The 11620-nt window shown below is 40.8% G+C and overlaps 1 protein-coding gene across 1 annotated transcript; it reads right to left on the minus strand.

Moving 5' to 3' along the window:
* Nucleotides 1-6395: 6395 nt before the first annotated feature.
* On the minus strand, nucleotides 6396-9700 carry LOC123040145 (uncharacterized). The gene is made up of 6 exons (XM_044463076.1): nucleotides 9019-9700; nucleotides 8818-8931; nucleotides 8170-8250; nucleotides 7211-7383; nucleotides 7036-7132; nucleotides 6396-6778 (listed from the first exon to the last, which is right to left on the minus strand). The coding sequence occupies exons 1-6, from the start codon at nucleotides 9334-9336 to the stop codon at nucleotides 6665-6667; spliced, it is 897 nt and encodes a 298-aa protein (XP_044319011.1). The 5' UTR covers nucleotides 9337-9700; the 3' UTR covers nucleotides 6396-6664.
* Nucleotides 9701-11620: the final 1920 nt, after the last annotated feature.

Consider the following 11620-nt stretch of genomic DNA (forward strand, 5'->3'; position numbering starts at 1 on the left):
ATGTGATCCCGTTCATCAAATGACAACACATGTCTATGGTTAGGAAACTTAACCATCTTTGATTAACGAGCTAGTCAAGTAGAGGCATACTAGGGACACTCTGTTTTGTCTATGTATTCACACATGCACCAAGTTTCCGGTTAATACAATTCTAGCATGAATAATAAACATTTATCATGATATTAGGAAATATAAATAATAACTTTATTATTGCCTCTAGGGCATATTTCCTTCAACTTTGTCACTGGGATATAGAGCACCGCAAGATTGAACCCATTACAGAGCACATCTCCAGTTGCAAGATAAATCAATCTAGTTGGCCAAATCAAACAAATAGATCAGAGAGAAATACAAAGCTACAATAATCATGCATAAAAGAATTTAGAGAAGACTCAATTAATATTCACAAATAATATGATCGTAAACCCACAATTCAACGCATCCAAACAAAACACATCACAAAAGAAGATTGCATCGAATAGATCTCCAAGAATATCGAGAAGAACATTGTATTGAAGATCAAAGAGAGAGAAAAATCCATCTAGATACTAGCTATGGACCCTTAGGTATGTGGTAAACTACTCACACATCATCGGAAGGGCAGCAAGGTTGATGTAGAAGTCCTCCGTAATTGAATCCCCCTCCGGCAGAGTACAAAAAAGGCCTTCAGATGAGATCGGAGAAGAACAAAAACTTGTTGCGGTGGAAAAAGTATTTTGGGTGCCTCTCTGTTGGTTTCCTAATTTTAGAGAATTTATGGAGGTGGAATCACGGCACGCCCTGTTGCCTTGTTGTCTCCTCATTTGCCTTCTGGTCTCCTCCCAAAGCTCCTAGGGTCTCTCTTGTCGAAGAAAATCATTAAAAAGTTCAGTAGCATTTCGACTTGTTTTGGTACTGCTGGAAAACCAAAAACAGGTAAAAAAACAGCTACTGGCACTTGCACTAGGTTAATAGGATAGTCCCAAAAAAGATATATAATTGCATATAAAACACCCAAGATTGATACTATAATAGCATGGAACAATCAAAAATTGCAGATGCGTTGGAGACGTATCAAGCATCCCCAAGCTTAATTCATGCTCGTCCTCGAGTAGGTAAATGGTAAAAACAAAATTTTTGATGTGGAATGCTACCTAACATGTTTATAATGTAATATTTCTTTTATGGTAGGAATATTTAGATCTGAGTGATTCAAAGCAATAGTCTATAATTTGACATAAAGACATCAATACTCAGGCATACTAACAAACAATCATGTCTTTCAAAATAAAAATGCTAAAGAACGCTATCCCTACAAAACCATATAGCCTTGTCATGCTCCATCTTCTTAACACAAAATGTAAATCATGCACTACCCCAGTGTTAGCCAAGCAATTGGTTCATACTTTTTAACACGCTTTAGTTTTTTCAACCCCCACGTAATACATGAGCGCAAGCCATGGATATAGCACTAATGGGTGGAATAGAATACGGTGGTAGAGATTAATATGAAGAAGACAAAAACGGTAGAAAGTCTCACATCGATGCGGCTAATCAACAGGCTATGGAGATGTCCATCAACTGATGTCAATGCAAGGAGTAGGGATTGCCATGCAATGGGTGCACTAAAAGCTATAAGTGTATGAAAGTTCAGACTGAAAACTAAGTGGGTGTGCATCCAACTTGCTTGCTCTAGAAGACCTCGGGCATTTGAGAAAGCCCATCATCCGAATATACAAGCCAAGTTCTATAATGAAAAATTCCCCCTAGTATATGGAAGTGACTACATAGGAGGCTCTATATGAAAAATATGGTGCTACTTTCAAGTACAAGCATGGAAAAATATAGTAACATTGCCCCTTCTCTTTTTTTGGTGAGCTCTTTTTGGCCTCTTTTTTCTGGGCTCTTTTTGGACTCTCCTTTTCCTCACTGGGACAATGCTCTAATAATGAATAATGATGATTATCACACTTCTATTTACTTACAACTCAAAATTACAACTCGATACTAGAACAAAATATGACTTTATATGAATGCCTCTGGCAGTGTACCGGGATGTGGAATGATATACTCCCTCTGTAAACTAATATAAAAGTGTTTAGATCACTACTTTAGTGATATAAATGATCTTATATTAGTTTACAGAGGGGGCATAAAAATGATGAATGGTGGCTGAGCCACAAATACTACGTCAACTATATAATCATGCATAGCAATATGAAAATGATAATGTGTGTCATAATAAACGGAACAGTGGAAGTTGCATGGCAATATATCTCAGAATGGCTATGGAAATGCCATAATAGGTAGGTATGGTGGCTGTTTTGAGGAAGGTATAAGGAGGCTTATGTGTGATAGAGCGTATCATATCACAGGGTTTGGATGCACCGATGAAGTTTGCACCACATCTCGAGGTGAGAAAGGGCAATGCACGGTACCGAAGAGGCTAGCAAATTGCGAAATGCAAGAGTGTGTATAATCCATGGACTCACATTAGTCATAAAGAACTCATATACTTATTGCGAAAGTCTATTAGCCCTCGAAGCAAAGTACTACTGTTGTAGGGTGTAACCCTAAGAGGGATCTTTTCGCACTTGGAGGGGAAAAGGGATTAACACCAAGAACACACAGAGGAATTCACTCCAACAAAACCCAATTACACATCCATTAGAATAGCAAACACATAGATCCACAAGAATATAAGCACAATCCAAGGAAACAAGCCCTAGGTAAAGTTCTTCCCACTCCTAAGGAGGTGAGGTCTTGATGATAGTCTTCTCCTAAGAGGAGGTCCTGAAATCCACTTGGGATCCTCTCCAAAGAGGTCTTGATCTCCAAGAGGAGGGGTAGAAGGAGCAAAGCTCTCTAAATATCTCTCATATACTTTGCTAACCCTAACTAATAGCCTAGGTATGAAATATATAGGTTGAGGGGGAAAGGGGACAACTTGAGAGGCAAGAAAGGGTGCCCTCAGCCGAAACCTGGGAGGCCCGTGCGCACGGGATAAGTTGGGCCCGTGCGCACGGGGGTCCCGTAGGCACGTGATACGTCTCCAACGTATCTATAATTTTTTATTATTCCATGTTGTTATATTATCATTCTTGGATGTTTTATATTCATTTTATAGCAACTTTATATCATTTTTTGGGACTAACCTATTGACATAGTGCCTAGTGCCAGTTGCTGTGTTTTGCTTGTTTTTTACTTCGTAGAATATCAGTACCAAACGAAGTCTAAATGCCACGAAACTTTTTGGAGATTTTTTTCTGCCCAGAAAACAACTTGGGAACCAAGGAAGTACCAAAGGAGAGGCCCATGGGGCCCACAAGGCACCAGGGTGCGCTAGAGGCCCCTAGCGCACCCTAGTGGCTAGTGGGGCCCACATGCCCCCTCTCCACCGCCTCTTAGCTCTATAAATACCCAAATATTCCAGAAACCCTAGGGAGTCGACGAAAAACAATTCCAGTCGCCGCAAGTTCTAGAACCACGAGATCTAATATAGAGCCCTATTCCGGCACTTTGCCGGAGGGGAACACGATCGCGGAGGGGTTCATCATCCTCATTGGTGCTCCTCCGATGATGCGTGAGTAGTTTATCACACACCTACGGGTCCGTAGGTAGTAGCTAGATGGCTTCTTCTCTCTTTTTGATTCTCAATACAATGTTCTCCTCGATGTTCTTGTAGATCTATTTGATGTAATGAATTTTTGCGGTGCGTTTGTTGGGATCTGATGAATTGTGAGTTTATGATCAGATCTATCTATGAATATTATTTGAGTGTTCTTTGATCTCTTATATACATGATTATTATAGTCTCGTATTTCTTCTCCAAAACTTTGGTTTGGTTTGGCCAACTAGATTGATTTTTCTTGCAATGGGAAGAGGTGCTTTGTGATAGGTACGATCTTGCGGTGCTCAATCTCAGTGACAGAAGGAGAAGTGACATGCATGTATCGTTGCCATTAAGGATAAAAAGATGGGGTCTATTCCTACATGAATAGATCTTGTCTACATCATGTCATCGTTCTTATTGTATTAGTATCGCTGCACTAATTTCATCCAGAATACATGCGTTTGGTATCAAAAAAGCAAAAGAAGTAGTGTGTTTGCCATTGTTGCATGTCAATTGTTACCTATTGTGAGACTTTTGCCTTGATTTCTTGGTACTCAAAAGATATACTCCTACATTTTAATGTTTTTTCATAGTGAGAGCAAGTTGCACGACCAATTGTTGTCATATGGTTTAGAATTTCCTATGTTGCATGCTCTGCTGCCTGAAATGTTGCATACTAATATGATATTTATTTGCATGTAGGTTCATAGACTAGAATTTGTGTGCCTCCTAAATCCATATGCTCTCATAACTTCATAAGCATGCATGTGTATTTTGCTTATCTGTTACCTTCACCTCAGTGTGCTACTTGGCACATGCTGCCAATATGTAAGTGGATATTGCAAATTGATGATTTCTTATATGTGGTACTATAACCCAGGATGATCAAAGAAGGACATAGGAACAAGTCTAAGTATGCTTTCATCGTTAGAGGGATAATCAGTAGTAAGAAAGGAGTTCTTGCGTTGCTCATGCTCGTCGAAATTGTAATAATGTTAGTCATGCCTTGGCTAATTTTGGTAAGGTGTGCCGTCGAACTATGGTTTAGCTAGGCTCTGGACTAGATGAGGTCATGGAACTTGTAGGACGAGATTGTAACATTTAAACTCTGAGTAATGAAAGAATTTATTCGCAAAAAAAACTATAGGCTTCTGCCCATGCGCTCCAAGGTTGTGAGTTGTGATTTTTTTTTATCAACGGAAAGGAGGAGGATTGTTTGATGCAACGGCAATAAAAACCACACCAATGACCAGTGAAGTTGCAGACCAACATACGCTACTAGAAGGGCCTTATAAAGTCACTGAAGAAACTTGCCACCGTCTTTTGCTCTCACCCACCCGCAAAAAAGAAGTATTTTGTTTTCACGGAAGTACACTTTTGTTGAACCCATGCTACTGTGATGTATTTACCCCTACCCCTAAGACACAGTGGACCTACTGTCGGAAGAGGCTTGAATCCATATTATTTGGTGCAATGGGTTAGATTAGATCTAGGCAAAGAGGCACAAATTAGGTCCACATTGCATGGCACCCTGATGAATATATAATAAACCACTGTATGCCTTTTTTTCCCATATTAGCATAAATATTTATAAAAATAGAAGAAAATGGTACAGATTATTGAAAATGATGCTACATATTTTCAAATAATCCTTCTCCTCATTTTTAAGCATTACAAAGGATACAAAATATTACCACGATGATAAGCACTTTTTAGCAAACAACTCTGGGTTTGAACTAGGACCTTGGGCCATTTGGCGCAACGGGTAATCTAGTAGACTCAATTGATATGCCGCCTCTTTAGGGGCCAAGGGGGTAACAAATTTTTATTGATGTGATGACCAAACCACATATGACATGTATGCATATGACATATTAAATACTTTAGGAATGGACCCTTTTAGCTGGCGAACGCTCGTTGAGGAGGATGGTATTTGCGAACGTTTTTCATGGCAATTTTAGTTATAGGGGTTGTAGCCAATTTTAGACTAACATGACAATTCCTCGTAGAGAAGGCAATGTTTTTCTAAAAACTACCACCGTATATCTAGATCAAATGGCTGTGAAGGCGTTTGTGGGGAGTTTCTTTCCAGCAAACGTTCGCCAGTTAGCATTACCATTAGGAATTATTATATCCATCCGCTTTATTCCACTTTCAGTGAGTGCATATAAAGTATTACTTTTTTCTTGTTTTTTTTACTGCTCTATCATGTGCAGTGATATTTCACGATGTAGGTAGATCACCAGATATATACTTCTACATTCGAAGTTTTCTTGTATATTTTAGTGTGACCAGATTAATATAACATTATACAAATCAAACAACTACGTACCACTAATTCCTAACGATAACGATCCTCCGATCAAAGAGGCACTAAACACCGAAAAGTGCATACAGAGGCTGAGCTCCATAGTGCTCTTTATTTTTTTAGCGAAAATACTATTTCCACATATTGAGAAAAAAGTATATACATAGATGTGTGTGTGTCTGTGTGTGTAAAATTTGTAATATACACATATAAAATTTGATGAACATATATGTTCATATGTAATGTATACAAAAAAGATAAATACACACAGATTAAAATGGGCTTTTTGTTTGTTGTTTTTGGGCTAGATATTTATCTTTTTTTTGTAGCATGCGAATAATCGAATTACCTGATGAAACCTGTACCTACTTGAAGAACATACATATGTGTTTGTACCTACTTGAATACACACAAATTGTCCATTTATTATTATTTCGCAAAACGGGCTCCATGGAGCCCGGCCTCTGCAACGCCATACTCCACTAAACACGCAAATCAACAAAGCTTTCTATATGCTGTACATTCAAAAGTGGAATTGATACAGTAAGCGCTCATAGCCCACAAATTTACAAGATCCGTGTTAATTTCCATACATTCCAATACCTCCACCATTCACATTTCACTCTTTTTTTCATAGTAGATATAACATCAGTCTGGACTAAGTTCCGTGCTCTAAATACTTCGCTAACAAGTGTTTGTGTATTTGTGCAAACTCTTACTGGCATTGCCGTTTTCTTCAAACTCGCCCTGCTACTCAATCACCTTCAGAGGGGAGCGTCGTTGTCGTCCCCGAGGATTGACAGAGAGAATGGTGCGATAGCGATATTGAATGTCGAGGATCCAACCTTGTCAATGTGCTTCATCTCAAAATCACCTTCCTGCAATTCAGAACATTTATTCAGGTCAAGCTTAACTTTTCAGATATGCCGCAAGGCGTAAACATCCAAATGCAACAAACAGCTCAAAACAACTGAGTCGAGGATAAGGTGCCAAGTCTTCGGTATGAGTTCCAGAGATCAAAGAATCATAAGAATCTCTTGTGTGGGTACAAGTGGACCAGTACTGTCTTCTTTAAAAACATGGAGGCATGGGTTGTGAAGAAATTGTGCAAGAAAAGAAACCTGTATCATCTTACCATTCTCCCATTTGGAGTGTTTAGTGGGCATGCGGATGAGTACTCAAAACCCGTCTTTGGGAATATCACAGGTTGCTCTCCCACTACACCAACACCCCTGACAAGAATTGAACAAGTCTTATTAGTGTTTTGATTAAGATAATTACAATGTGGTGATTATATCACAAAGACTAACCAAACATTCTCTGTCCTTCCATTCGCATCAGTGACAATCCAGTGTCGTCTGAGAAGCTGTACAGCACGCTGAGAATTATTTGTAATTCTGATTCTGTAGGCAAAAAAGAACTTCCCCTTTAAGGGTTGGCTCCGGCTTTCAATATAGACACTCCTGACTTGAACCCTTATCCCCTGTAACATCCAAATTTCTCAACAATATTAGGAAATCAAGTTGAAATTGGTCAACGGTGTAAAGAATTTTTTATCTATATATCATTAAAATGTAGTACTATGACGAAGATTATGAGAAAATAAGTAGTTCTGATCAATTCCTAGGTTGGTTCAGCTTTTCCTTAACAGCGGAACTTCCAAAAAACATATCCTTACAGCCATCCCAAGTTATACATGTGAAATAGCATCGCACAACCACATCTTTCATGTAAATAGTTCCCTCCAATAAAATGTAATTAAATCAAAGAATTAACAGAGTTGGGAAGTGGTGCATTGCACATCAACCACGGCACATGTAAATTCAACATGCATGCTAACATGTACAAAAAGTTGAGCGGTAGACCCAACACCAGTAAAGGTTGAGATTATGTTAAAAAGAAAAGAGTGCCATAACATGTGGATTGACCTAGTCGTGCACAAAGCGTGCAGTTTTGACCAAGTGAGGTACAAAAAAATTCCTAGACCCTGACCCTGTTGGCCTCTTATGTTTCTTTCGCTTTTCATAGTAGTTACTAAGTTTCCTAGTGAATTCTTGCTCACATAACTAGCTGGTGTCTTTTCAACGCTCCAATGATGTCATAGAAAATTTCAAAATTATAGTAAACCTTAATGCTGAAGTTCAAACAGCCGAATGATTACCTAGAAAACTCAGCAGATTATGTGTTGTGAAAGGGAGATGTCAGAATTCAGTTTTAGAAAAGATAACAAAGTTGCAGCTTCAGAGAATTATTCAACCAGAAGAAATACCAGAGTTGTAGCATCACTAGAACATTTGAGGAGGGAGTGCGGAGCCAAAATCATCAGTTCATCTCTGTACTTGGCAGCATCCTGAAAAGTACAAGTGCAGAAAAAATTTATGAACACCATAGAATGCTAAGAGGAGAACAAAACATGTTTGTTTGAGACCAGTAAGACGACGAAATAGCTCTAAGCCTATAAGAGTGAAGTGGTACAAATTGAGCACTAAGTATTGATCACATTGACAGTTCAAACAATGATAACAGAAAAGGCACAATTTCCAACCATGAGTGGAACAGAGGAGATAGAGTATGGCCGCATGCTTGTTAAAATGTCTGCCTTAAGACTTCCTTTCATTGCAATAGACTCTTCAAACATGAGGGAGAAAAACACTAAGGCATCCAGTTAAATTGTTGAATCAGTGGTCAGCACAGGAATGGGAGATAGAAGCTATGCAGCATCGTACTTCTATACTAAGCCGCTGCGTCATTTTGGTTTAATCAGCTATTCTTACCGTAGCTGGGCGGTAAGATCCAGCTTTGCCAATGCCTAAAGGGGAATTCTACATTCCTGTGTTCTTGTACGGAAATGTAGCAACTAGAAGCTAGATGCTGCAAAATTGGCAGCAGGAACAATGGCAATGGATGAGTGCAGTACCGCAAACCTCTCCTCCTCGACCGCCTTCTTCAGCGAGCGGCGGAGGCGGAGGACGGGCTCTTCTTCCTCGAACAACCTCAACGAGTCCCTCAGCCTCGCCGCCTCCTTGTAATCCTGCAACAAATTGCAACTTACAGTCGCCGAGCAGCACAGATTTGCATTGGTTGGTAAGTAGCAATTTGCGCATTCTGCGGGCTGTACCTCGAGTTGGGCGGCTACGGCGAGCTGCTGCTTGAGCATAGCGTACTTCTGGCTCCTCAACAAGAAGGCCGCCGCCGTCTTGTCACCCTCCGCCTTCCCCGCGGCCTCCTCCGCCTCCTCGTCACTGCCCGGCGAGTTGGAGCTCGAGTTGGCATCGGATGACGGTGGGGACGAGGACGCGGCCGCCACGACCGCCCTCCGTGCGGCGGACGAGCTCCTCTGCGGCCATCTCGTTGTTCTTGGACGCCGCCGCATCCAGACAGCCGTCGGCGCCGCCGTCGGCGCCGCCGGCGGCGAGCTCAGGCCCACCCACTGCATCCTCTCCCACCGCCCAGGAAAAACCAAATCGAATTCGAGTTCGGCGGCGATTGGATAGGCGACAGATCGCCGCGGTTTCTTGGAGGCAGGCGGGCGAGCGGCTGCCTCAGGCTTTTTCCTCCGCGCTGCTGGCTAAAATTAGCCGCTGTTCTCGGCCCCCATTTCTGTGGCTCCGCCCGTCGCCAACGCCGAGAAACCCCAGCCCTGATATTCTTGCGGATAATTCGTGCGGATTAGCGACTAGCGCATCATCATTGGATGGAACAAGAATGTGTTGGAATCAGGAAAGGAAAGATCCCGTCTTGCGGGCAGCACACCCACACGCACGCAGCACGCACAGGGATCCGTCTCCGTCCGTCACTCGCGTCGCCGTCCGTCGGTCACTGTAATATTTACTTCGCCGGCGCTAAAATAATGAATAAATGAAAGGAAAAATAGGTCACCCACCGTTATCGGAGAGGTTGGCTGTGGATAACCCATGGACTAGTAACACATTTCTTGTGAGTTTTCCTTTCCAGAAATTCCCTTTTGAGCTATGTTTGGTTTCATCTTTAACTCATGAAAAAGTTTAAAAAACCATGAATTTACACTGCGGTATTATAAAGAACTAATGTCTGCCATATACTCTGTGATGAGCAGATGCCATGGCATGATTCATAGTGGTTCAACCGATAAATATACTTTGGATGTGACACAATCATAGCCACAGATTTCAAAAAGAAAAATGATGCATGTATATCTCGAGGGACGGAAGATGGTTGGTTGGTAAACAGTTTTCACGGATTCAAGATTCACATCTTTTCGAAGGTTTTTTTGTTTCGCTCACGCTTCCTCTTGGGGGCAAATTTGCATTCACATTGTTTGGGTCTTGCTCCACTCTTTCGTGCTAGTCATCATCACGATTTTGTCACATTTGCTCATCGTCATGTCATTCTCATTGGAACCCAACCACGCTTGTATTCAGAAGCACTTGTATAATGTATGAATTGACTTCCTATCACCTATTCTTTGTGTGCCTCCCCGTGCTTTTCTGCGAGTCTTTCTGCATTGTTTTCACAAAGGAATTTTGCAAGCTCGTTTAGGGGTGGATGGACGAAGAAGTTGTTGCATGGAGAATATGCATGTTTTTCTTCTTCTTGTTAGAGTGTTTCCTCTTTCAAAAAAAAAACTTCATCTAGATGTCCTTCTCTCTTTTTTTCTAGTTAGATTCTTTGCTTCTAGTCAATTCATTGCAAATCTTTGTGAGAGCTTATTGCCAAGTGAGCGAGTTGACAAAACTTTCTCTCTGCCTTGAACTCGGTCTCTGCGACCTAAACCACATTGGTTCCACCAAGATACAATCAACATTGCACATTTGTTCATCGGTACAACCGAAGAGGACATACTCGGGGCATCGATGTGATCCTTATGTGATAACTCCATCTTGGATTCACCGATAGATATAAATAGGAGACACCGATTTCACTACAGAAAGAACTTTCTGTCAAACCCCATTTATTTCTTTTCCAGCTCCACTCAATGATTCTTTCCCTCTACCTACATCTAAAGCTAAGTCATGGCTAGTTGTGCCTCTCGAGTACCACACATATTTGACCAATAAACTTGGAGCTAGACTCTTCATGGAAATTGGTGTCAAAGGGGGAGAGAGATGCACATGAAAGCTTACTTACAAATCTCTTCCTATAACAAAAGGGATACCCTAAAGGGAGAGATATGCATTTTATAGGAGGAGAGAGGTCTACATGCTTCTAAGAGGGGAGAAACATGTTCTTGATCCTAGTTGGTCCATTTGCTAGGAAGTGCTTCTTCTTGAGCTTGCGTTGGTTTTTCTCTTGAAAAGAAATGGGTGATGCAGCAAAGTAGAGATAAGTATTTCGCTCGGTTAAGAACCAAGGTATCAATCCATTAGGAGGCACAAACAAGTCTCCAATCTATGCACCTGCACAAACTAACAAACACTTGCACTCAACGCGAAAAGGGGGTTGTCAATCCCTTCACGGTCTCGAACAAGAGTGAGATCTAACAGAGATAGGTATAAAAGATAAATAAAAAGGCAAACTAAAATAAATCTAAATAAATTACAGCAAAGTATTTTGGGGGTTTTTGGTTTATAGATCTGAATATATATGATGGAAAATAGACCCAAAGGCCATAGGTTTCACTAGAGGCTTCTCTCTTGAAAGAAAACATATGGTGGGTAAACAAATTACTGTCGAGCAATTGATAGAAAAGCGCAAAGTTATGACGATATTGAAGGCAATGATCATGAATATAGGCATCACGT

Source organism: Triticum aestivum, chromosome 1A (assembly GCF_018294505.1).
Source record: "Triticum aestivum cultivar Chinese Spring chromosome 1A, IWGSC CS RefSeq v2.1, whole genome shotgun sequence".
NCBI classification, from domain to species: Eukaryota; Viridiplantae; Streptophyta; class Magnoliopsida; order Poales; family Poaceae; genus Triticum; species Triticum aestivum.